At 52.4% G+C, this 25,527-nt stretch overlaps 10 protein-coding genes across 10 annotated transcripts; 7 read left to right on the top strand and 3 right to left on the bottom strand.

Moving 5' to 3' along the window:
* Positions 1-50: 50 nt before the first annotated feature.
* On the top strand, positions 51-3,687 carry M409DRAFT_18529 (uncharacterized protein; the record flags this gene model as incomplete). Its single annotated transcript, XM_033804539.1, has 6 exons — positions 51-137; positions 192-395; positions 448-739; positions 793-1,329; positions 1,730-2,145; positions 2,197-3,687. 6 exons carry the CDS (start codon positions 51-53, stop codon positions 3,685-3,687), a joined length of 3,027 nt encoding a protein of 1,008 aa, XP_033672302.1.
* Positions 3,688-4,233: 546 nt separating this feature from the next.
* M409DRAFT_18528 (uncharacterized protein) lies at positions 4,234-5,787 on the top strand (the record flags this gene model as incomplete). Its single annotated transcript, XM_033804538.1, has 1 exon — positions 4,234-5,787. One exon carries the CDS (start codon positions 4,234-4,236, stop codon positions 5,785-5,787), a length of 1,554 nt encoding a protein of 517 aa, XP_033672301.1.
* A 365-nt stretch (positions 5,788-6,152) lies between these two features.
* M409DRAFT_50856 (uncharacterized protein) lies at positions 6,153-6,919 on the top strand (the record flags this gene model as incomplete). Its single annotated transcript, XM_033811654.1, has 2 exons — positions 6,153-6,199; positions 6,256-6,919. 2 exons carry the CDS (start codon positions 6,153-6,155, stop codon positions 6,917-6,919), a joined length of 711 nt encoding a protein of 236 aa, XP_033672300.1.
* Positions 6,920-7,425: 506 nt separating this feature from the next.
* M409DRAFT_18526 (uncharacterized protein) lies at positions 7,426-8,084 on the top strand (the record flags this gene model as incomplete). Its single annotated transcript, XM_033804537.1, has 2 exons — positions 7,426-7,472; positions 7,526-8,084. The coding sequence occupies 2 exons, from the start codon at positions 7,426-7,428 to the stop codon at positions 8,082-8,084; spliced, it is 606 nt and encodes a 201-aa protein (XP_033672299.1).
* A 579-nt stretch (positions 8,085-8,663) lies between these two features.
* Positions 8,664-9,353, top strand: M409DRAFT_18525 (uncharacterized protein; the record flags this gene model as incomplete). The annotated part of the gene is made up of 1 exon (XM_033804536.1): positions 8,664-9,353. One exon carries the CDS (start codon positions 8,664-8,666, stop codon positions 9,351-9,353), a length of 690 nt encoding a protein of 229 aa, XP_033672298.1.
* Positions 9,354-9,535: 182 nt separating this feature from the next.
* On the bottom strand, positions 9,536-10,526 carry M409DRAFT_18524 (uncharacterized protein; the record flags this gene model as incomplete). The annotated part of the gene is made up of 3 exons (XM_033804535.1): positions 9,536-9,776; positions 9,830-10,009; positions 10,057-10,526. The coding sequence occupies 3 exons, from the start codon at positions 10,524-10,526 to the stop codon at positions 9,536-9,538; spliced, it is 891 nt and encodes a 296-aa protein (XP_033672297.1).
* Positions 10,527-11,238: 712 nt separating this feature from the next.
* Positions 11,239-13,007, bottom strand: M409DRAFT_50853 (uncharacterized protein; the record flags this gene model as incomplete). The annotated part of the gene is made up of 3 exons (XM_033811653.1): positions 11,239-11,693; positions 11,747-12,287; positions 12,453-13,007. The coding sequence occupies 3 exons, from the start codon at positions 13,005-13,007 to the stop codon at positions 11,239-11,241; spliced, it is 1,551 nt and encodes a 516-aa protein (XP_033672296.1).
* Positions 13,008-14,531: 1,524 nt separating this feature from the next.
* On the top strand, positions 14,532-16,385 carry M409DRAFT_50852 (uncharacterized protein; the record flags this gene model as incomplete). The annotated part of the gene is made up of 2 exons (XM_033811652.1): positions 14,532-15,169; positions 15,290-16,385. The coding sequence occupies 2 exons, from the start codon at positions 14,532-14,534 to the stop codon at positions 16,383-16,385; spliced, it is 1,734 nt and encodes a 577-aa protein (XP_033672295.1).
* A 1,047-nt stretch (positions 16,386-17,432) lies between these two features.
* Positions 17,433-22,940, top strand: M409DRAFT_63696 (uncharacterized protein; the record flags this gene model as incomplete). Its single annotated transcript, XM_033815716.1, has 3 exons — positions 17,433-17,641; positions 17,705-19,087; positions 19,151-22,940. The coding sequence occupies 3 exons, from the start codon at positions 17,433-17,435 to the stop codon at positions 22,938-22,940; spliced, it is 5,382 nt and encodes a 1,793-aa protein (XP_033672294.1).
* A 1,706-nt stretch (positions 22,941-24,646) lies between these two features.
* On the bottom strand, positions 24,647-25,516 carry M409DRAFT_50850 (uncharacterized protein; the record flags this gene model as incomplete). Its single annotated transcript, XM_033811651.1, has 1 exon — positions 24,647-25,516. The coding sequence occupies one exon, from the start codon at positions 25,514-25,516 to the stop codon at positions 24,647-24,649; it is 870 nt and encodes a 289-aa protein (XP_033672293.1).
* Positions 25,517-25,527: the final 11 nt, after the last annotated feature.

Here is a 25,527-nt window from a genome sequence, read left to right as displayed (position 1 = left end):
GGTCTTGTTTTGGCGACAATCATTCGTGTATAACCTATCGCCAGGTATTCATGGCCGCAGAGTCGAGCTTCGGCGAACTAACGAAGCAGTGGGAGAGTCTCAGAAGCAGTGATGAGGCTCGCCATAGTTTGGTTGAGGTATGGTTGCCAGTGCGATTGATCTCCAGTCTCGAAATTGACAGTCTTGCGCAGGACTTGTTTGAAAAGTTGAAGCTTTCGCACAGCGACAACGAAGGACTGCGTGAAGAGATCGACACCCTAAAGTTCCATGAGCGTAACTTCGTACGAAAGATCAAGGAAGCCGAAGAGGAGAACAAGAAGCTGTCTACTCGCCTGAGGTCAATCGAACAGGAGAGCCCGTTCTTGTTGGTCCTAATAGATGGAGATAACACGCATGTGAGTCGACAATGAGTACCGTTTGCCGGGAAACCACAAGCTGATCATCCAGTTCAACGATGAGTTCGTGAGAGATGGTGCTGGCGGCGGTTACAGAGCTGCTCAGAGGCTTCACGAGGCCATCACTTCTCACGCGTTAGACTTACAGAGCGGGAGCCAGTGCAAGATTGTTGTTCGCATCTACACAAACATGTTTCGTTTGTGTGGTGCGTATGAAAAGTCCGCCGGCTCAATTAGCGCTCAATTGGTCCGAGCCTTCATTGGCGGCTTCAATCGTGAACTGCCTCTGGCGGAGTTCATCGATGTTAGGAACGATAAGGAGGCAGCCGATCACAAAATCAGAGGTTATCCTTCCTTGCCCCCAAAGTGAATGGACACGGATACTGACCATGTCCAGAGAATCTGACCTTGTATTGGTCCAACCAGCACTGCAAACACATTATGCTGGCTGCGTCTGCAGACAGAGGCTATGTCAGCTTCCTGCGTCAGTTCAGCACCGCTTCAGTAAATGAGAGACTTACTCTCGTCGAATCCATTCCGTTTCCCGGAGACTTCCAAGCACTGGCAGCTCGTTTCAAGCAGATCGAATTCCCAGACATCTTCCGGAAAGACAAGATCGTCTGCACCCCTCAGTATGGGTCAATCAATGGCGCAAATTATGCAGCGGCCGCGGCCAGTGCTTCGCAGACGCAACCCTCACCTCCATCCACTGTGGTCACTTCCCAGAACCAGATTGGTACATCGACCCAAAATGCACCGCCGCTGCGGTTCAACCAGAGTGGACAACGTATCGACCCAAAATTGGAGCGGTGCGACAAGACTCTGGCGCAAGAGTTGAGCTCTCGAAACTTATGTGGTAGGCATTTCCTCACCCGCTGCACGCCCTTGGAAGCGCACTGCCCGTACAAGAAGAGCCACGACGGCGAGCTGTCTGGTGAGCAGCGCCGCGCCTTGATGCGAGTTGCTCGACACATTCCGTGTGAGAATGGGACGGTCTGCCGCGATGCCAATTGTGTTGCAGGACACCACTGTCTATATGACGGTCGCTGTGAATTTCGAGAGAGGTGCAGGTTCGGTGCGGGTATGCATGGGGTCGACAAGACTCTAGTCCCAATTGCCTGAGGTTGCGCCAAGCTTTGCAATTGCATGTTGATCTCCACTGGTCGTGGTAGATGTGTTGCGAGACAGATGTAATGTTGAAGAACAAGCAAGGATGGTGTTGTTGGTAGCAGTGCCGGATGCCTGCGAATTGCTGCCTCAGGCACTCATGACTTCGGAGATTTTCCGGGCAGCGACGCGAGCATCTCGCAATGTGCAACTTCACTCGCGTCCAGCGACGATGAGGCATTGTCCATCGGCTCGTTTCTCTTTCTTGTATCTCTTCTTCTGCCTCCTCGCATCCGTCCAAGCCGCCGGAAGCGACATCATCCGCGGGCATGCCAACAGCTACCCAACCCATAAGTTCGTCTCCTCCAAACTCAAGGCCCCCATAATCGACTTCCAAGTACGCAGCCCAGCGTGTAACGATGGCGGCTCCTACTTCATTACACCGCGAGGCTGGAAGGTCCCCTCGCCCGGGCCGATGATCCTCGATGGCGATGGGAATCTTATTTGGACCGACCATTTCTCGAATAAGTTTGGTGGCCAGGCTTATGATCTTGGGGTGCAGAGGTATAAGGGCGAGGAGTATTTGATGTTTTGGTTGGGGGATGATAGGGTTAGGGGGCATGGGGCTGGTCATTATTATATGGTGAGATTCAATTACGTTCTTAGGAAATTGGGGTTCTAATGATATGTACAGCTCAATTCATCCTACGATATGGTTCATAAAGTTGGCGCTGCGAATGGGAGATTCGCAGACTTGCATGAGTTCTTCATTAACCCGGACAACACCGCGCTTCTGATCATCTTCGAGCCGATTCAAGCGGATGTGCGGCCGGTTGGACGCAAGTTCAGCGATGTCTGGAACCAGGCTGCCTACGACTGCCTTTTCCAAGAAGTGAACATCGAGACTGGAGAGGCGATCTTCGAGTGGCGAGCTTCTGAACACGTCAATATGACCCATGCGTATAACAGAATTGAGGGTCTTGATCAAGGGACCAGAGAGAAGCCGTTCGATTTCATCCACTTGAACTCAGTGGACAAGGACGAATCTGGCAACTATCTCATCTCTGGCAGGAATCTGCATGCGATTCTTTACGTCGATGGCAAGACCGGAGAGGTACTCTGGACCCTGGGAGGCAAAGGAAACGACTTTAAGGACCTATCTTCTGGACATGTGATCAACATGGCGTGGCAGCACGATGCCAGATTTGTGCCTGCTTCGGCTTTTCGGAAGACTTATTCTCCTCCGTCAAAGAAGAAGGGCACGGTGACTCGTCTGATGACCATCTTCGACAACGCAGCATTGGATTGGAACTACAAGTATGGACCAGGGTATTCACGGGCCATGCTGGTGGAGGTGACATTTCCAACTTCAAAGAGGTCGAAGAGAACTCTGGAAGAGAGTCATCACGTGGATCCACGTGCGGACGATGGACTGAGCGAGAAGGACACTGCCAAAGTGATGGAAATCAACGGCAAGGACGAAGCTTACACGGTCCGCATTGTTCGAGAGTTCATCCATCCGAAGCATGTCCAGTCGTCCACTCAAGGATCTGTACAGGTTCTCCCTCAAGGAAAGAAAGAAGACTCCAGGCTCCTTGTTGGATATGGCATCAACTCAGTCATGACCGAGTTCGCCGGCAATGGCACAGTTCTCTGCGACATGCACTTTGGCAGTCCTGATTCTTGGGAAACAGGCAACGTCCAAAGCTATCGAGCTTACAAGTTTCCTTGGGCTGGACGGCCTCAACATGCGCCTTCGGTAGCAGTCCAAAGGGATGTTGCGTATATAAGCTGGAACGGAGCTACAGACGTTCAAGAATGGCTTCTTCAGGTATCGAATCAGCTGGATGACGAATGGACTGAGATTGTCAAAGTGGCCAAGACTGGATTTGAGACTGCCATACCGTTAAAGACGGCAGAGTATCAGGCTTCTGGACGATACATCCGCTTGCTTGCAATTGATGCGGCTGGTCGGATCCTCGAGAATGGCGTGAGCTCAATCGCGGACCGCAGCTTTTTCGGCAAAGTACCTGGACTGGGTCACTTGCGAATCGACCACGCAAGGCCATCGCTGCTCAATCTCGGGGCTGTTTGTTTGGCCTCTGTTGTTGTGGTGGCCCTGTTCATTCGTCTGCTTCACCGGCGGCGCTCTATGAGTCGTGCAAAAGGTGGTCATGCAGATTGAGCGGGGCCAGAATCTCTGTTCGTCGGAGCAGTATGAAGGTACACTCAATGAAGCAAAGATCGGGCTCGTTGAGCATTCCCTCATCTCGGTCGTGGAAAAGGGAACCAGTTTCGAAGTCAATCAATTCAATAGTCGCCATGCATGTCTGACCGACCTTGCAATGGCTCCCCTTCCAAAGATAGTCGTTGTCCTCGCGAAAAGACGAACTTTTTCCCAAAAATCAGAAGACAACAAGACGGAACAATATATCAAATGGCTGGTATTGATCCTCACGCGATCGATCGTACCTTACAGATGCACTAGCACTAGCTTCGATGTTAGCGTTCAGCGGATCTCGGAAGCCCACACCTTATCTGACTCGGCACGAGAGTGGTGATGCAAGAATCTCCCTTAGAGTACCAGAGGAACAACCATGACATCTTTCATTTGTTAGGGGTAAGCCAAAACGTCAATGCTAACAGCGCGTGAAACGACGCATAGGTTTGGTTTGTGCTCCGCATCTCTTTCGTTCACTTCTTCCTGTTCCTACTTTCTGTAAGCAACGCAATGGGCAAACTACCGCATTACCACGTTCTCAACTTCTTCTATGACGACAATGGATGCTCTTTGAGCGCACTCGTTCATGGAGAACGGTATCATGTCGTTGCCGACTCTAAGAATCTACAGGACCGTTCGAATGCTGGAAAGAAGATATCGAGAGAATTCAGGAAACGTTTGGAGCAAAGCAAAGATGCACAAGCCGACGACAGAGAGCAGAAGGTGACTGCACCTTTGTTTGTACAGGAAGATGAGGATTCGGAGTCTGATGAGGGAAAGGATAGTGCTGTTGACGTCGAGGAGCAAGAGGAAGAGGAGGACGACTCACCAGATGAGCCAAGCAAGTCTTTGGAACGATGGATGCTCTCCCCCTTCAAGGAGGTGTTCCCGAAAAACGTCTCGAAGAAGTCAACCGGAAAGAGCGTGCAAGAATGGTATCATTGTCCAACACACTACTATGACCTGCGAATCCAAGATGGTAAACTTCAAGCCCAACTAGAAGATTACCCGGCTGCGGCAACACAAAAACGAACAGACGCCCTCATTCCCGCGATGGGATTACCGAAATACCTGCGCAACCTCGACATCCCCATCCTTCCCGCTGCAGATCTCACCGTCCTCTCCGAAAGCGACGAGATCGCTCCCATTCACCCAACTCTTGTCAAATACCAGAAGAAAGAATACTTCCTAAAAGTCGTCGACAACACCCAACACGCGCCCCTCAAACGCGAACTCCAAGTCATGAAGAGAATCGAAGCAGAAGGTCTCCAAAACGAGTTCCGTGTCCCTCTCCTTCGCGGGCTGGTCCATTTCCACGATGACGAAAAGAACATAATGGGCTTCATAATGGACGCCATAACCACCCCCACCCCGCTAACGAAGATGCTCGACACCGGCGTAGACGAGGACAAGAGATTGAAATGGGCCGATGAAGCGGCTCGAATGGTCGATGTATTACACCAACACGACATCATCTGGGGTGACGCGAAAGGGGATAATTTCGTCGTCGACCAGAATGAGGAGTTGTGGATTATTGACTTTGGGGGCAGTTATACGGAAGGGTGGATTGATGAGAAGCTGAAGGAGACGGAGGAAGGAGATGAGCAGGGGGTGACGAAGGTGTGGAATGGGTTGGTTGATCCGGAACAGAATACTGTTGATCCTGATGAGGAGGGGGAGGAGGAGGATGGTGGTGATGGGGATGGGGATGTTGAGCAGGAGGAGGTTGATGAGACGAAGGCTCTACGCCGCGAAGTCGCCAGCTGTAAAGATTGGGAGGATCACTATGAGAAGACCGTCGCAACTCGAAAGTCTTCGAGTAAGAAGCGGAAAGCGAGCGATTGTGGGGATTGGGAAAGTGGGTATGAAATGTCTTTGAAGCAGCTGAAGATGGAGAAAGAGGATGATGGGCTGAGGTATTGTTACTGCAATGGACCTGATTCTGGGAGAATGTTGGCTTGTGATGGAGAGAAGTGTGAGAGGCAGTGGTTTCATTTTGGTTGTGTCGGCATTGATGAGGCGCCGAAGGGGAAGTGGTTTTGCGAGGGGTGCAAGGAGGGGTGAATGGGGTTATTTGTTGAGGGTGTATTGTTCTGCTGTATGTCTTATCTTCAATCTATCGAAATGTCGACGCCGATTTAAGGGGACAGGTTGACGTGTGAATTGTGCAGGTGCCTGGAAGAGGAAAAAGGCAGAAATGAATCGCTACAAAGAGATGATATACAGCCATATTTCCACGTGTCTCAGTGTCCGACGAATTACTGGCCTGATTCGAGCGCTCATAAGTGAAGTGAGCTGCAGCGTTTGTCTGGGCAACATGTGAAAGCCCAGGCCCGTGCATAAACTCTGCCCTTCTCCAGCGCTTTAGCTTACTCCATCCTCTTTACAACTTCCACCTCTACGTCCCTCCATACGAAGCCCACGCAATCATGGCGACCTCACCAGGTCAGCAGCCCACTCCGCAGAGTGTGTTCGAGTATGTGGATACAAGCTTCCTGTTGACGAGCGCCACTAACCATGCCGTTCTTCCAGGTCCATGCAAAGCGACCACCTCGTGAGCATATTCGTCGGTAACGCCACCACGCCTCTCCGTATTCAGCAATCCATCATTGCTGCCACCTCCGACTACTTCAAAGCTGTCTTCACCAACAAAGGCTTCGAGGAGGCGAAAAAAGGAGTCCTACACCTGCCTGAAGATGACCTTCAGGCATGGGAGCTGTTCATATATTGGCTTGTAAAGGGGACCGTGTGGGAAATGGCAGAGCCCATCCAGCTCATCCAGTGCTGGAACCTCGGCGACAAGTACGGAATCAGTCAGCTCCAGGACGACGTCATGTGGCTCTTGTTTTCGAAGCATACTTGGGATCATGAGAAAATTCTGGATATTGTGAAAGACTACTTGGACGCAAGTGTTCCAGGTTCCCGGCTGCGCAAGTTGCCGAACTGGGATAGGCTGTGTGACAATCCGGAGGTTTGCAAAGACCTCTTGGCTGCAATTACTACCGTTGCAAAGGACACCTTGGAACACGAGCGGGATTGCTTGGAGGATTTCGAGGGTGAGGAGCCGATGTGGATGAGGTACATGGTGGGAAACGGACCAAACACGCACGGAAATGCTAGTGTGGGGGGTTCTTTCTGGTTCAACTCGGACGGCGGTTGGTACAGAAGTGACGAATGGATTTCAGCGCAACGATGAGAAAGGATCATTGGCACATGGCTAGGATTATGCTGCTGAGCAACGAGGCTTTCGCACCGACGAGCACGAGATGAGCAGCACTCTCAACATGAGCGAGGGATTCATCCCCAGCTTAAAAGACATAGTCGATCTCCGTCATTATCTCGGCAAGTATAGCAATTTCCTCGTTTAAGATACTGAATTTGTTGTTGCGTTCTTCATGTACACTGCATTTCCATATTTTCGAGAGTCACGTGAAGACTAGAGTGTGTCATGATCCTCAAACATGCAGAAAGTGGTAAAACCAGGCAGCCATCTTCCATATGTTTCTAGTACTGCACATTTAAACGGCGGTGAGACGTCGTCACCGATGTATGAGAGCACTCAGAAGTGAAGTGGTCTTGGCGGCATGTGAAAGCGCAGTCCGTGCGCAAGCGTCGCCCTTTCTCGCGCTTCGGCTTCTGCCCCTCTTCAACTTCGCCAACTCCCTGCAAACTTCGGCTGTGCACACAAGCCGCAGCACAACCATGGCAGACCCCGACACCGTGGCCGAGACTGCTGAGAGCATATTCGAGTGAGTATCGCACTTCACAACACACAGAGAGCCGCTGCTAATCTTCTTAACAGCTCCATGCGGGACGATCGACTCGTCAGCATCTACATCGGCGACGACCCCACCCCTTTCCTCATCCAGCAGTCCATCATCTGCGCCGCTTCACCTTTCTTCAAAACCGCCTTCACAGGCTCGAACACCTACGAAGAGGCGAAAACCGGCATCCTGCGCCTACCCGAGGACGACCTCCAGGCTTGGCAGATCTTCATCTACTGGCTGGTTAGGGCCAAGATTCCACAGGGATTCGGCCTCTCTGTCATCAAGGCGTGGACTCTCGGCGACAAGTACCAGATCCCACAGCTGCAGGACGATGTCATGTTCGAAGTCATGAGGATACTCGACGACCACGAGGAACAGTCTATCCAAGTCCCAAACGTTGCCTTCTCATTCTGTCCACCGGGCTCTCTGATGCGCAAGTTTCTCTCCGACCAGGTCGTGTTGATCGCGAAGCATTGTCCACGCGCTTTGTGGGATTGGAACAGCCTCGAGGCCCTGTGTGAAGATCCAGGAAATCGCAGGGATCTTCTGCATGCTCTTTTTCGCAATGAGCAGGAGAATTTGTTCGGATGGTAAGAGAAGGATAACGGCGAAGGAAAGCCCCTGTGGTTCAGGTACATGGTGGGAAACGGACCGAATGCCTTCGAGTTTCACTTTTGGTTCAATGACGCCGGGGGCTGGATATATCGCTAGTGCACTTGATGGTTTCACTTGTGCGTGTTCAGCGGCGAGTAATCATGTAAAAAGGCAACGAGATGGGAAAAGAAGGCTCACAGCTTCTGAAAGGCTGCTTTGTCCTTCTTCACCCAGTGGCAATTGACTTAACAAATCGACCTTGACGCAACAGCGTCATAGTCACCTCTGCTGCAGCTAGGACATCCTCTGAATGCAATCGATGAACAAAATGCCTCCGTACGCACGCACATTATCCTGAAGGTCGTTCCATCCAGCCCTAATGCCATGGGCGAGGCTGTTCACTTCTGCTGACGAATCCCAGCAGACCCTAAGAACATCATCTACCACACGGACCGCCTTCCGCACGAGAATATTTGCAATCCGCAATACCACTTTACGGATGTCAGCTGAGGTCTTGAGCTTCCTGTAGTTGTCGGAATGTCGTTTTCGAAATGTCGTTGGTTTCGACATGACATCAAGATGCCGTCGCAGCAAAAGTATCCATCGAAGCAAAGATCGTCTTCGCCGCCGTCGAAGACTGGTGCCATTTGTCGGCATCCTTCTCCTCGCGGTAAGATTGAGAAAGCGTCGGAAGGAAAGCGGTCAGGTCATAGGTCTCCACCGCTTCCAAAAACCTCACTTGAGATCCTGAACCCGCCCACGGATAGCAACAGTCTGGGTCCAGTACCTTCGAAGTCGGCACTTGGCCAAGAACTTATAGACATGAGCTGCATCTGTGTTGAAGACCTCAACGAACGGACGGTATACACCGATGCGACCATCCATGAGTTCGTAGCTCAAGATTTCAAAGGGTTGCTCACTGGCCAAACCGACGCTAGCAACTATCATGAATTTCTGGAGGCTCAACGACAAATTGCCGACGTCGATTCTGGATATCACGTCAATGTTATCTATGCGTCGGCTGATGTTGATGAGCGGACTGGCCATACTGTTGTGTATATGTCGGTGGAGATCTTGGGCCGACCTATAGGCATTCGACGCAATGCGGTAATTGTGTGGAAGTGGAGGAAGAGGTTTGGGCGGTGGCTGCTGTACAAGCAGCTCGGTATACGAGGGATGATGGGTATTCTGGAAGATGGTCAGGTGGAAGATGCAAGTCGAAAGAATCTTGCTGCATCGAAAGAATCTTGCTGCATCGAGGGATCATGAAGAATGAGCTGGCACATGCTCGAAACACGGATTCAGAAAGCATGGTTGCTACATGTTGAATGGGCTTTCAGCCAACATACATGAGTTGAGGGGTTACCTTTCCATGGATACGAAACGAGATCAGACAGGCTCTTTGATAATGCTCATGAGGTTGGGTTGGCTGGCAACCGACTTCACCAACTTCAGCGATGTGAGAAGGAAATGAACTGGTCGTAGTCGTTCGGATCCTCGCCGGGCCTCATCGACGTTGTTTCGAACAACTTCTCGCGCAACTCCAATGCCTCGTTTCTCATGCTGTTCGCCCAATCGTATTCGCCGGCCTCGTTGAGTAGCCGCACCAATGCAAAAGCGGCTCGACAGCGTTGGCCAGGGTCTGGAAACAAACAGGTATTGGCAATCCGAAATGACTCCCGCGTGAAGCAGCTATTTCTAAGGTCAGATCAAGGATCAACAGAGCTAACATAGCTATCTCTTACATCGACGACTCTAGGTCGCCTAGTTCTCTGGTGACGACTCCCAACTTGTATGCCACGTAGCCGGTAAAGTGATGGTCGGGCATCAGGGCATGGCGGACTCGAAGGCATTCGGCCAGTACTGAGAGAGCATCTTCCAGATTATGCTGCTGGTAATGCAAGAGTCCACGGTAGTAATGTAGTCTGTATGTATCAGTAACGGCGGGAGACTGTCAAGGTCTTGCACTCACATCGCCGCCTCTGCGCTCTCGGGCCCACTCGAATGTTTTGTTACTTCCATGGCTTGAGTACAGTATAAGTGCCCTTCATCGTAGCGACGGTGTAAGATCAAGCAAATGCACTTGTTAGCCAACTGAGTCCCGCGATGTGCTAGAGACTCCTTCTGCTCAAGCAAGTAGTCGCTCAGTGTTAGAGCTTCTTCAAATCGATCTTCAGCCATGAGCGATACCACGATATTCATGTCAGCAACATCAAGCCAGCGCTTGTCTTCAGAGTGATCTGGTCTCATAATCTGCGCGTGGATTGCTCGACATTTCTGCTTCCACTTCAACCCATGGCCTGGGAAATTTGCAACGCATTCCAAAGATCCCTTGATGCTGTAGAGATGGCCTAGGAGGTCGCTGACGAAGAACGACGAGTACCCTGGATGTGTCTTTGATCGCTGTGCTCTCTCGCACATCCTAGTAGCTTGATTAATCATGACGGATGATTCGCGGTGCTGCCCCTTCTCGAAGAGAAACCTTCCCGAGGCGTCAGCTGGTGTTCTTTCTGGTATCGCAAAGTACGAACCATGATGATCGAGTGACTATCTCTGCCAACTTCAATGGAAACCCAAGATCATCTTCAAGCCAAAAGTATCAAGCAGCGCTTGTACGTGGGTGCAGTATTCTTCACACTGCTTTCGCTGCGGCCACAATGACTTTCCATTTGGCTGTTGGGGAAATTCGGCATTGATAAGGTATACAAGCTGATTGAATACAATCCTTCGTCTGCGGCTGTCCATGTCGCGGATGAAAGCCCTTTGAACCACGCGGTGACACACCAAGTGCTTTGCCTCGCAAGTGCGAGAGACCAAGGAAGCTTGCATCAAGTCGGCGATACATTGATCGAGGCTGAAATCCGTTAGTCCGAGCCTTTGAAGTAAGCTTTATTGCGTACATAGATGAAAGCGAGAATGGAGGCTGGAGAAAGTCTTCCAGATTTGGTTCCGGTAAATCAGGTCCTTCGTACAATCTGATCCATGGTCAATGGCAAGACGTTAAGTGGCGTAATGGAGTCACTCACAGGAGATCCCTTGGCTTTGGAAGGAAAAGAGTGACGGGAACACCATCAGGGTCAAGAAATGCCAGCAGTTCCATCAAGAGCCTGCACAATCTAGCCAGACGGGTTGCGCTGCTGGTCAACTTAAGTGTTCATGTCGTGCGTAAGGAAGTATGATATGTGTTTCCGGTCCAGTTATATGCCTCTTCATCGAACACAAAGTCTCGATCGAGTCCCGGGTTGGTTTCGTAAAACCTCGTCAATGATATGCCAGCAGACGCTACATATGATCCGACAAGGTCAAGAGTCAAGGGTAGATGAGCAAGTGCATTGCTAATGTTGATGGCTGCGCCGGTGTCATGTTCTGTCAAATTCAGACCAGGGTTTTGACCAGCCAGACTCAGGAGGAACCGGTGACCCTCTTTCTCCGAAAAGGAGGAGATATGGATTTGTCTGGAAGATGTTGAGAGCCTCCATGCAAGGCAAGGGTTTCGAGACGTCACGATCACGCTTCCAAAGGCAGCCTTAGGCCAGTAAGGCTCGAGGGTTTGCCATTCTCCAACATTGTCGAATATCAAAAGCCAGGATATGGATCGACCAGGATCACCTGTTGCGCATCGTTAGCAAGCGGCTATTGTAGCGCTTAGGGGGCGTACATACTTCGCTTGCTAGAACTTCCTAGCCGCCGTAGGACGATATCGCGAAGCTGGTTCGGATTCTGCACACTGTCATCGACCAAGCCGACCTGATGTGCAAGAGCTGAGAAAGATTCGGCCAGTTTCAGTGATGTCTCAGCGTTGATCCAGAAGACGACGGGATAATTGTCGAGGTTTCGATACGCATATTCCAACGCTAACTGAGTCTTGCCAGCTCCTCCAAGCCCACAAATGGTGCAGACTAGAAGTTCGTCCGCTTTGCTGGACGGCTGAAGTATCGTTTCTAACCGATCGAGCTGCTCTTTTCTGCCAAAGAAGGTCGGGTTCCGGGCCAAAGGCATGACATGGATCGGTAGCTGGCCTAGGAACATGGTGCTTTTGTTCAAGACGCTGAGAGTATCGTGGAGTGTTGATGCTCGAACATTGATCTGGTGCAAGAGTTCGTGATGTTGCAGGTTTCGTCGAACCTCTTGGACCTCAGCGCCGGTGACCAGAGCTTCTTGGTCCACTTCAGATATGAGATCTCGAATGCGGGCTATTCTGGTCTGCAGCCGCTCGTCCAGTGACCGGAAAGGACCAATGACAAGGTTCACTATTCATGCGGGAGGTCAGACTTGCTGCATGTATGTAGCTCGGCATTGGCTCTGACCCACCTATCGGTGGCTTTTTGAGGAACTTGATTGCGTCCTGAAAGATGCCAATGAGCTCACTGTAATACTCAACCAAGGCTTTCTGGAGGCGGTGAGTTGGCTCTTGAGGTCCAAATCTTGTGATATAGTGGTGAAAGCGGGCTGTGTGTCTATCACACAATTCGAAGGTTGTAACGATCCGTTCCAGGTTTTTGGCGTGACGAGAAGCAAGCTGAGTGTGGGAGCCATACGATCAGCGGTGGAACAGGGTGAGTGCGGGTAAGGATAGGCGATACGCACCTCTAAGACGAGAAACACAGATCCCCAGACCAGAGATGCAATTTCGGGATTGGCATTGATGAACGTGCGTATCACTTCCGAGAAGGAATGCAGTCTCGTAAGAAACGGGCTAACGCGCTGGACGAGCTGTGTCACCTCATGCGTCGCATATCTATCTTTCAGCTTTCTCGACAGTTCCAAGAAGCTGTGCTCGCTGTTAATGGACTTGACCTGTTTCAACTTTTCCCGGGGAATCGTTTTCAGATATTGATCTATTGCCTGAACCCAAATGAAGTCCAGACGATCATCGGGGATAGTTCTCCCGATAATCGCATTTGTCGTTACTCCCGGTGACATTGCATGTTGAGGTCACAAAAGGAAGGGAAAGAGTAATGGGGAGGCCAGCAAGGGCCGCAAGGGCCGTTGAAAATCTGTGAGTGCCACTGGCCTTATATACCCCACCGTAAAATCACTGAAACCCATCTGCTGCCAAGATGAACGCGTTCCTGCCTGCAAACCTGAGAGTTGACAGCACACAGAAGCACGCAGCCTTCCCTATGCAGCAAAGGGCTACGCAGCAGTGTCGTCGTAGTCTGACTCGCATAAACCCTCAAACCTCTTGACAATCACCGTTCGCAGAGCTCAAGATTCGCTACATCAGGACTCCAACAAGCATGGTCTAGCCGTCTTCCAGAGACGTAGCCGTAAAACTCTAGCAACATCAGTCAAATTCAACAGATGGGTAAGTATAGACTTACCGATTCTTTCATTTCGCGATGGGTTTGCTGTCGCCGGAATCAGGCTTCGAAGGCTTTCCTTTACCGCCGCTTTCGCTTTCGTCGGGGTCGTCCTTGTTGTTGCTCGTGAGAACGCTGCTGAGCAAACCTTTGGCATGTGGTTTGAGTACCTCTTCCACCCACCCTGCCATGTTGACGTGATGGAATGAGTGATGGAGTGCGTTCCTTACGACCTGCTGGAGACTGAGCCCGTTTAGTGGGTCGTATGTTTTCGCACGGCGAGTTCTCTCGACCAATTGTCGATTTTGTGGTCAAGCAGGGCGAAGTGTTCGGGGCGAAGCGCGTCGCCTTGGGCAGAGGCGATTTTTGGGAATGGCTTTGCTTGAAGTAGGGCCGTGATGCTTACACGGCTACACTCAATCTGGCCAAGGCAGCTAAAGCACTGCGTTGTTCACCACGTGTAGGAAGGAGAAATCCACCAATGGTAGCATGTGTTCCTATCAGTGTTGTTGGTACAGGCCAGCTGGGCAGGATAGCTACAACTGTCCAGCTGGTACAGATGCGCTGTCGTCAAAGCCGTGACACTGAATTCACCATGATACTGACCAATTGCGAGTTTGGCACGTTCTCGTAGACCCTTGAGATGCCGGCAAGATACATTGAGGAAGCGATTCAACCGTGGACAGCCGACGGCTGCTGGGGAGGCAGTTCACAACTTGCATGTCAAGCTGTGCTGCGCCTTCGAGGGTCGTTGATTGATCCAATATGTTTGTAGTCGTCGGCTGGATGCTGTGCAACCCAAGGCTGACGGGACCGGGATGACGTTACATTATCACATGTGAACGCCCGGATTAAGCGCAGCCACTAAATCGACGCCAAGGGACGCCCGCCGTGCAAGTCCGTGCTCGGCTCAAAAGAGGGGCTTCGTTATGCAAGGCTCCTTAGCGGTAACTTGGCGCTGCAAGTCTCAAAATCGACCCGGCACAATCTTGTGATACATTCCTTGAGCTAGTTTGTTGCTTCTGGCGAAATTCCGGCCTGGATGCCTTTTCACAGCCTTGCGCATTGATGCCACCAACGTGACTACCGCTTGTTGATGTTCTTTAAAGGGCCTCGCTAGTGTCCGACAAGAAGGTCAAATGCCATGCGCGCTCGCGAAAACTTTACCAGGAAGCTGGAAACAGCGCTCGACGGCATCGCGGAATTGAACACATTGTACGGTGCCCCGTCGACCTCCATTGGTGTTCTTCACCACGGTCGTGTACTACTCTCACGCTCCATTGGCAACAGAGATGGTGATCCAGGCCACCCTGCGGACGACAGCAGCGTCTATCTGATCGGTTCCTTATCGAAAGCCTTAGTTGCGGCAGCGGTCGGCATTCTTGTCGATGAGGGAAAATTGAGCTGGTTTGACAAAGTCTCCGAGCACCTACCCGGATTCGATCCAATAGGCGATCCGAGCATTGCTCGGGAAGCAGATTTTATCGATCTTTTGAGACACTCCTCCGGTCTGGGAAATCCGGTCGTCCGAGTCATCGGACCTTTTGGTACCATCGTGTCGTCTGAGGAGAAATTCATGGATCTTGTGAACGCAACACAGACGACTAATGAACATGGAAATCAACGGTTCAACAGAGAGTTCGAATACAGCAACATCAACTACGCCATTGTCGCCTTGGTGATCGAAAGAATCACCAGTTTAAGATTCGCCGACTTTGTCCAGAAACGCCTCCTTGATCCTCTGGGAATGAAGCAGACGCTGGTCACGAAGCGTGGCGTAAAGTGCAGCAATAATTTGGCTGACGGCCACGTCCAGTTGGATAATGGCAAATGAACGAGGGTTCCAGTCGAATGGACTTCCGAAACCAGCACATTTGTGCTTGCTGCTTATGGTATACGAAGTTCTGTCCATGACATGCTCATCTGGTCCGCGGCGTGGTTGTCTGCACAAAGCGAGGAACGTATGTCTTCAGCTTGTCTGGATGTCTTGAAGGGGGTTGCGAAAAACCCACTTCGACAGGTAGACCGAATTTTCAAGCCAGCATGGCAGCTTTCGATCGAGCAGAGAACCAACAAGCCGTCGACTTACTGTCTTGGATGGCTTCGATCGACGATGCCCACGTCGGACGTCAATTGGGGCTCTCTTAACAAAAGGACCATGGAAGACGACACCTATCTCGATTATATACTTGGTACAGAATCACGCGAGAGAGTCATGACGAAGCACACTGGCATAGCTTATAACACAACTTCAACAATGTTCTTGTTTCCCGAGACGAACAGTGCGGTGATTGCCATGGCGAATGGTCGAAGGAGAGGTGATGCAAGCGACTTTGCTGCCCAAATCATGATTCAAGAGCTATTCGATCTACAGCCATATGTCGATATTCTTGCGAGAGCCAAGATTGAGACCGAACGTGGTGCTGTTTATCGTCACAACATAGTCATGGCAGAGTGGTTGAAGAACCGCGATGTAACGGGTCTCGAGCGACTGAAAGACTACGTTGGAGTCTACACAACCCAAGGCACAGAGCTTCATGTGAATCTCGATCGAAAGATCAATCGGCTGGTGCTGCACTTCAACAATCGATCTGACAAGCCAGTGCATCTCGAGTACTACAACAAGGACACATACTGTTTCTTTCCCACTACTATTGACGAACACTTTTCGAAAGGCTTCTTTGATTTCGACAACTACTTGGTTGGTCTTCTTCAATTCACACGCGATGATGCTCGTTCGGTGAGTGGGCTTTTCTGGACATGGGAGATTGAGTCGAAACCGATCTGGTATAAGCGCGAGGATATCCTGCGAGCCCGTTCACCAGAGACCAGTCCGAATATATCACCAAAAGTTGGCGCTGGACGTACGGCTCCTCTGATGCCGAATAATGTCATCGTGGCGAAGGGGATCATGGCCAACAATCCCAAAAGCGGCCTACTATGGAGTGAAGTCCTGAAGATGTCTTCAACTTCAGCAATGAGAAGGGTCCGAGCGTGAGTAATTCAAAGATATTATGTGTCCGACGACGCATAGCTGTGACAGAACATGCTTGATGGACGGGAGAGAACCAAACGTGCGTTTTCCTTTTTTATCGGCGTTCGGAGGAAGACGTGCCCTCGCGGGTGGCTACACTTCACGATCTTCACAGAAGCTTGCAAGTTATTTCCAAAAGCCAACAAACATCATTAACGACGGCAGGCATGTACTCTAGGGAGGTGTTGTAGGTTTAGCTCGTAGCGAGAAATTCGAAGTCATTCACCTCACTTGGGCTTCACTAGCGCGTTGCAAATCGCGGGCCGCTGAAAGCTTATCTGGCCAGCAAACGCTGCATGGCTCCGCGCGCGCCCCACTCTCCGTTTGTCTTCCACCACAATACCACATCTACGTACCTTTCTTCACTCCGGGATTTCTCACAGACGCCATAACCTCTGACAGGACGCTGGATTTCCCCGTTCAGTCTGCCATTACCTGTGACAGTCTGTCACGTCCGACTTCGTTTCTGCTTCACTTCGCAACCCATCGCAATCGCTCATACATTTCCAGCGACACGCATTCGTCTTCTTGGTCGGGCATCTGGAGTACTCAAGGCAGGCTGTCGCATCGCAGGCGTCTCGTCTGAAGTGGCCTAAGGAGCCGTACGGCGAATTAGCGCCTTTCTGGCAGCAGTTCATTTCTCCCCTCCACACGCTGTATTGTCGGTTTCCAACGAAACCATCTATACTCGTACAACATGGCGTAAGTACACTCTGTCGCTCACTTCATGTGATCATACTAACGATCAACAGTCCTTGCTGGCGCTTCGCGGCTGGCGGATGCAACTTTGGCGCTAGGTGCAAGTACTCGCATGATCTTGCCGGACAATCGGAAGAAACAACCAAGCCTTTCCGAGCTCCAACCAATACCGACGATGATGACTTCCAGAAGTGGCGATACAAGGTGCCGAGGGATGCGAAGGCCATAGCGAAGGCACACCCGCTCGGCAGCCGTGAAGCTACAGCGTTCTTCGAGAAAGCCCTTGAGCTCGTGGAGTCAAGCGAAGAGAAGATGCAAGATGTGATCAAGACACTCTCCAGCGACGGTGGCCTCTATCGTGTCAAGCAGCTGCTTCACCAGGACTTCGACTCATTTCCAGACGCCAAGCTGGAGACTGTGTGGACGACTCAGCTTGTGCCATTCTTCCACCTCCTGTCACACCAGAGCGTGCTGATGTCCTGGGTCATCGAAGCTCAGCATGCAACGCTCATTGTATTCTTGTACGGTGTCGGTGGTGAGCAAGCCGTCAAGGTATTCAGATCGGCCTTTCGGTTCCTCACCAGCGAGCGTTCTGGAGGAAACGAGCTCCTTGAGAGCTGCATATGCGTCCTAGACAACCTTTTCGCCAGGAGCAGCCATGCGAAGATCAACCCTGACCTGAAGACCGTCACCGAGGCCATGCTCTCTCTGGCAGAGAATGTCAATCGCTCTCGCTCGCTTGAGAGACACGTTTTGGCGATTCGCACCGCGCTGAACCTCGAGATACCAGATGTCAAACCAGTTCGTGCTCCGGTCGCCAATTCGAATCGGCCGACATTCACCATTGCTCAAGACCTTCCGGGTGACTTGTCGGAAGATGGAGCTCGTCACGACAACGACAGTGCCGACATCACAGAGATTGATATCCTCCCAACGATTGAGGAAATTCTTAGCCCTCGGCTTGAGTACCTTCCACGAGACGACCCCAGTGAGTGGCACCTACCAGGTGTTGAGGGCCTCATCGCTCGTCACTTCCGCCTGCTGCGCGAAGATAGCGTCGGCCCACTCCGTGACGCTGCGAAATTCGAACTCGAGCGTCTGCAGAACCCGCTCGACCCAACCATCAAGTCGAAAGATCCACACGGTGCGCGTACAAGCCTGTACCCGAACATCCACTTCGAGAAAGCCATACATGACGATCAAAAGGGTGTCCTCTTCGTCTTCGCATTCGACCAACCACCGCATCTCCGCAATGCTACCCTCGAGACACGTGGGAAATGGTGGCAAGAATCAAAGCGCCTCGAGTCAGACTCTTTAGTCTGTCTGCTTTCTTCCGATGGTGACGCCACTTTTCTGGTGATTCATTCACCTTCATTCGCGGATAACAAGAAGAGCAGCACGCAGAAGACGATCGATAAGTACACTCTAGCTGGCGGTGGCAACGTTGGCTACGTGATCGCCCAGCTCACAAGCCAGGATGGGGACGAGGTGTCGTATTTCCTGAGGCGTTGCTTCTCCATGCGCCGCGACCAGCTTCAGCACTCTCTGATCGAGTTTCCCGGTGTCATCTTGCCAGCATTTGAACCAACACTCTCAGCCCTGCAACAAATGGCCGAGACCCTCGACATACCTTTCACGGACTATCTGCTTCCAAGTGGAGAGGCTGGCCAGGAGCTACCAGCGTATGCATCAGGACACAACTTCAGATGGAACCTCCAGTCCATTGTGAAAGGCTCGACACCAGGTGGTGTTGAAGATGAAGGCCTGGAAGAAGTTCTACAGGAGAGTAGCCTCGACAATGCTCAGCAGAGAGCTGTACTGCACTCGCTCAGGAGTCAAGTCGCCTTAGTCCAAGGCCCACCTGGTACCGGAAAGTCGTTCACCGGCATCAAGTTGATCCAAGCCCTTCTCGACAATCGAAAAACGGCGAACCTTGGGCCCATTATCTGTGTGTGCTACACCAACCAGTGAGTGCAGCATCACCCGCAAACTCTCGAGGCATCTGCTAACATTTTACTCTTTCTCAACAGTGCTCTAGATCAGCTTCTGGAACATCTTATTGATGCGGACGTGAAGAACATCATCCGTATCGGCTCACGCTCCAAGTCAGAGCGTCTCGCCGACATCAATCTTCGAACCGTTGCACAAAAGATGGATCGTACCAAGACTGAGAGGCAAGAGTACGGCAAAGCAAGAGGTCTTATGGAGAAGGCCAGCAAGAGCATCACGACAGAGCTCACTCGCTTGTCCAGCGTCAACTCTCAAGATGGCAAAGCGCTGGAGGTGCTTCTGAAGGAGAGGTATCCCGGATTGTATGAGAAGATCTTCCAGGAGACCGATGAAGATGGCTTCCAGACCGTCCATCACAGTCGGCGTACTTCACCCCTGGACAGATGGCTGCATGGTACAGCGCCTATCTCACTTCGCGGTGAGACTAGACCGCTCTCTGAGCTCGAATCAGGTCGCGTGGAACCGCAGGCAATGACGAGCAGAGAGCGACAGAGTCTTTATAACTCATGGACAGAGAAAATATCAGACGAGGCCTATCAGAATCTTGAGATGCAGCTCGATTTGCACAAAGACCGCAAAGACGACACGGACTCAATCCGGGGAGAAGTTGATCTGCGCATCCTCTCTAAGGCGAACGTGATCGGTATCACAACGACTGGCTTGGCTCGCAGCATCAAGCATTTGAGGAAGCTTACTTCGAAGATCCTTGTGGTTGAAGAGGCTGGCGAAGTGCTGGAAGCACACCTTCTTACAGCGATGCTTCCTTCGATTGAGCACATGATCCTGATTGGTGACCATCAGCAACTTCGGCCGAAGATCCAGAATTACGATCTGTCTGTCGAAAACCCACGAAGCGCGATCTCGCTGGATGCCTCCCTCTTCGAGCGATTGATCAGCACATCCGACAGTATCCCCTTCGTGACTCTGGAGACTCAACGCCGGATGCACCCTTCAATCTCAGAGCTCGTCCGCTCGACTCTGTACCCAAAATTGCAGGACGCAGAGTCTGTCAAGACATACCCAGATGTGATTGGCATGCGTCACCGACTCTTTTGGATGGACCACGACCGGCCAGAGGACAGCCAAGTCGACCAAATGCATTCAACCTCGCACACAAATACATATGAGGTCGACATGGTCGCAGCTCTAGTAAATCACCTCGTAGGACAGGGTGTGTATCGCTCCAAAGAAATCGCCGTGCTCACACCATACCTGGGTCAGCTGAGGAAGCTTCGGCGAAAGTTTGGCGACGCCTTCACCATCTTGTTGAATGAACTCGATACTTTGGACCTTGAGCATGATGGTGACGAGGAGGATGTGGCCAGCAGCAAGAGTGAAGCCCAGAAGCCAGCTTCACAGATCGCCAAGGGTACGCTTTTGCAAGCTTTGCGTCTTGCAACCGTGGACAACTTCCAAGGAGAGGAAGCCAAGGTTGTCATTATCTCGCTGGTGCGCAGCAACGAGCAGAGAAAGTGCGGCTTCCTGCGCACGTCGAACAGGATCAATGTCTTGCTCTCCCGAGCAATGCATGGGATGTATATCATCGGCAACTCCAAGACGTCGGAGCATATTCCCATGTGGAAGCAAGTCCTCGAAATTCTACATGCAAACGGCAACATCGGGCCTGCGATTGAGCTTTGCTGTCCTCGTCACCCCGAGACGCCTCTCGCCATCACGGAGCCGAACCAGTTCGCTCACATATCTCCAGAAGCGGGTTGCAGCCTCTTGTGTGGCAAGATGCTGCCTTGCGGTCATGCTTGCCAAGGCATGTGTCATTCAGACACCCTCCACAACGCAAAGTACTGTCCCAAGGAATGCACTCGACCCAGGAAAGGCTGCCAGCATCCTTGCGATCAACCATGTGGAAAGCAATGCCCTGAGATTTGCAAGACTGTCGTCGAGGACATCGATATCGAGCTTCCCTGCGGTCACCATGTGACTCAACTGAAGTGCTGGCTGTACCAGGATCCTTCGCTGGTGAAGTGCAAGGAGCCAGTAGAGCGTATTGTGCCTGGGTGCGACCACAAGATCGTGCAGCCTTGCCACCAGTCGACGACGGATCCTCTGTTCCAGTGTCTGGAATCATGTGGCGCCAGTCTACCTTGCGGACACATCTGCACAAATAATTGCAACACGTGTCGGCCACGGAGCGGTGGAGAACTTGTCTTCAACGAACCCAACCACGGCCAGTGCAATACTCCATGCGGACGCAGCTTCAACAGCTGCTCGCATTCTTGCAGTGCCCCTTGCCATGGCGAAAAGCCTTGCCCGCTCTGCACAGCAAAGTGCGAGTCCAGCTGCGTTCATTCGGATTGCGCCAAGAAGTGCCACGAGCCATGCACTCCTTGTGCAGAGGAGTCGTGCTCCTCGAAGTGCCCACACTCGGCCTGCAATCTTCCCTGCGCCGCACCTTGCGACTGGGTACCTTGCAACAAGCGATGCGAGAAGAGATTGAGTTGTTCGCATCAGTGCCCAAGCCTTTGCGGAGAAGTGTGCCCTTCGCCACAGTCCTGCCAGATCTGCGCACCCGATCAAGTGAAGGATATGTGCGTGGATCTCATCACGATGCAGACGTATCAGGAGGTCGATCTGGATGCTGACCCATGCATCACTCTGAACTGTGGCCACATCTTCACTCGGGAAAGTCTCGACGGTCTCATGGAGATGTCGACTCACTACAACCTTGATCCCAGTACTGGAGATCCAGTGGCGATCAACGGCGAGCTGCTTCCTCTGTCGTACGACAAGCCAAAGGTCTGCCCGAGTTGTCGAGGGTCTCTTCGGCGAGTGTCGAGATACGGACGCATTGTCAGACGCTCGCTACTGGACGAGAGCACCAAGAAGTTCATTACCTGGTCGAATCGCACATACGTGCCGCTGGCCGAGCGTCTTCAGACTTTACAAGCTAGCCTCAAAGCCACGGAAGGAAACGTCCTCCTTCCGCCAGGAGAGATACGGCTAGGTGGCTCTGCCAACTTTAGACGAGCTCTCCAAGGACCGCGGTACAGAAGCATCCTCAGACTCGGCCATGAGATGTTCAACTTCTCTATCAAGGTCAAAGCGGAAGAACAGCCCTTCCAACGTGTGCGAGATCTTGTCGAAGCAGCACGTCGCCGCGAGAAGGCGGACATTCCAGAGTTCAACTTCGATCAGACGATCCTTCAGACTCGCGGTCAGCTGCTCGCCAAAGCATTGCTTCGCCGGACAGAACTCGTGATTGTGACCGACCTCGTTTCTGTTTGGGAGAACATGCCAGCACATGCTCGCTCCAGGGTGACGTTGACTCTGGACTTCGCCGACCACCGCAAGCTGTGCGATGAGCTTCTCCAGGACGCACAGGCATCGAAGAACGTCCTACAACAAGCGGAGGCTCTCATTTTCTGGGCACAGTTTGCAGCTCTGGAATGCACGATGAGTACTGGCGACAACACTGCCCACGTCGAACACCTGAAGCAAGAAGCCCACCCAAAACTCGACGAAGCCCAAACCATCTGCGACCGCTTCCCAGGCCAGACCCAGAGCGTATCTGAGGAAGTCGCCGGCGTGCGTGAAATGCTCAGCGACAACCCTATCAGCGCTACCGAAATGCACATGGTCGTCGCTGCCATGGCGACCGAGTTCAGGGGTACGGGACATTGGTACCGCTGCGTCAATGGCCACCCGTTCACTATCGGCGAGTGCGGTGGCCCTGTAGTAACGTCGAGATGTCCGCAGTGTGGAGCTCAGATTGGAGGTCAGCACCATATGGCGGCTGAGGGTGTCACTAGGGCGGATGATATTGAGAGGGAGTTTGCCGGTCTGAGAGTTTGAGAATGGCGGGTGAACGTGTAGGGAGATTGATGACATGCTCAGGCCGGTGACTTGGCGGAAGAGAGATCGATGGCGTCTGGATGATGGGACGGCGGTGTACGTATGATTGCTTCTTTGGCTGATCGAAGATGTGCGAAGTCATCGCTGCTGAAAGTCTGAAATTCGCAGGTAGACTTTCGTAAATCCATCTTTTGCTTCTTGAAGAGTTGGTGTTTCTTCCTTTCCATTGATCTTGAGAACCACGCTCTTACTTCTCAGATGATTCATCTTCATTCAATATCCTGGACTCCAATTTCTCAGGGTGCTGCAACAGGAATCCTCCTGATTCAGTTCAATCCTCCACCGCTTTCCCAGCTCGGCATTGGAATACTTTTTCCCGCCCACCGTTAATGCCTCCACTGCACTCAAACCCCTCCTCTCCCAACCGCACGTCCCCACCCATCCCAAACCTCACCCGTCCACCTCCCAAAGAAATCCCCCATTCACTCAAAACCCACTCCCAAAAAAACCTCACTTCACTTCACTTCACTTCACCCAAAGCACCCACCCACCCACACCCACCCAACCTGCCCTCTCTCCCTCTCGTTCCCAACATGACCCAAACACCCACGACACCACCCAACCCAGCAGTCAGCGATCGAAAATGGGCCGTACTAAACTGCACGACGTCCAAGCGGAGTTGAAGAAGACGAAAGCCGAATTACAAGCTCTGAAGAGGGAGAAATAGGGATTTCGGATTGTGGGGTCTGAGGGGTTGCCGTACGTCGTCTCCCCTGGGAAGGTCATGGTTGTGGTGGAGATGATTGACTGATTGATAGATTGGGCGACCACGTCACGATCCTGTGTGTGGGACACGGCCTCGAGGCGATTTACATCCACACGGGCCTAATCCCCTTCCAAGTCCAGCGCTGGATCACTTCGCATGGACTGGTCAACGGGCTGATCTACCCCCTCATCGCCGAGTCCGCGGACATGCTCCGGCAATACCGCCTCTTCCTGTACAGCGGCAAGATCGCCAGCAAAGACGAGGACATCACGCACGAGGGCAACGATTCCGAGTGGCATCAACTCGTGATGATGTACCACTTCGCGGCGAAGATCCGGGATGAGGGGTTTGGGAATAAGGTTCTCGATGCGTTGGTTGAGAAGGTCCGGGAGGAGGATCGCTGGCCGACGGATTTGGCGTGGGATGTTTTTGGGGAGACGCGGGTGGGCGATGCGTTGAGGCGGTTGTATGTGGATTTGCATGTTTGGGTTGGGCAAGGTATGTTTTTCCATCCCCCAACTCCTCGCGATGCGATCGAATGCTGATGTTACTTGCAGGTTCTGGTATTCAATACCCCTACCAAGACCGGAACGGTCCCGATCAATTCCGCCGCGATGTGAAAGTTGGCTTGATCGCCGCCGGTGAACGAGTCTGCGATCCAGGGGTCGAGATGCCTTGGGAGGGCAAGATGTGTGCGCTCTACCATACGCATTTCGTCACGCCGGTTTGTGGCACGGCCGAAGCGGAGGTCATCGACTTGAGCCAGGATTGATGATCAGGAAAACCTTGACGGGCGATATATGTCCAGCGTTGAACGTACTCGGATTGCGGGAGTCGGTGGTGGGTACGCAGGAGAGTCTCTTGCGCGTTGGTCTGGATCATGCGCCCGGCGAAAGCATTCATGTCGGTAGCAACATCGCAAGTCGCGAAGCTCATTCATTCACCCATCAGCAGCACCACACTTCCTCCTAATCTTCTCTACCTTCCTCATCTTCCGTCTCTCCATCTTAACCCTCTCCTCCACCCCCCTCTCCCACTCCATCGCCTCCCTCTCCCGATCCACAACCCCCTGCAACCTCTCCGCCCACTCCCGATTCCTCTCCCTCTCCGCCTGCAACTTCCCCTGAACCTCCCCGAGCGCTCGCTGAACCTCCCAACTCCACCACACCCCCTCCTCCTTCCCGCCCACCAGCCCGTCCCAGCGATCCTCCTCCCGCGCTAGCATATGCAAGTCTTCGAGGTAGTGCCGGTGGTCGTGCCGGCGCTGGCGTTGTTGGATCCGCGAGTGCAGGTAGAGGGAGAGGGAGCGCGGTTGGGGTTTCGTGAGACGGAGGATGGGGATGGAGCCGGCGTCTACTAGGACGGGGACTTTTCTTTGGCCTGTGAGCTTCTCTTTCGGCAAGGGTCTTGAGAGCAGATCAATCTTCTCTCTATTGACGATCACTTCGCCTTTATGATACCCCTTCTCCTTCCCCTCCACCTCTTTCACCCTCATCCCCTCCCTCCTCCTCCCCTCCACCTCCCTCGCAGCCTCCACCAACCCCCGCACCCTCCCTAACTCCTCCCTCCCACCCCTAACAGCCCCATCCAAAACATCCACCGCCTCATACCCCGCCGTGAAATAGACTTTCAACTGCTTCGCGCTGGTATTGAATTTCTGGTCCCGGAATCTCCTCCGGATGAGGTTGTAGATCTCCGGGTGGTGTTGTTGGTGGGGGAGTTTGGTGGACTGCTTGAGGAGGGCGCGGTAGAGGGCGATGGCGGCGGTGCGGTGGGCGCCGGATTTGTGTGGGGCGAGGAAGGTGGGCATTTATTAGTTAT

This window comes from Zasmidium cellare, assembly GCF_010093935.1.
Source record: "Zasmidium cellare ATCC 36951 unplaced genomic scaffold M409scaffold_5, whole genome shotgun sequence".
In the NCBI taxonomy this organism is placed as follows: Eukaryota; Fungi; Ascomycota; class Dothideomycetes; order Mycosphaerellales; family Mycosphaerellaceae; genus Zasmidium; species Zasmidium cellare.
The sequence above is the reverse complement of the archived record's forward strand: the minus strand, read 5'-3'. Positions and strand labels throughout refer to the sequence as shown.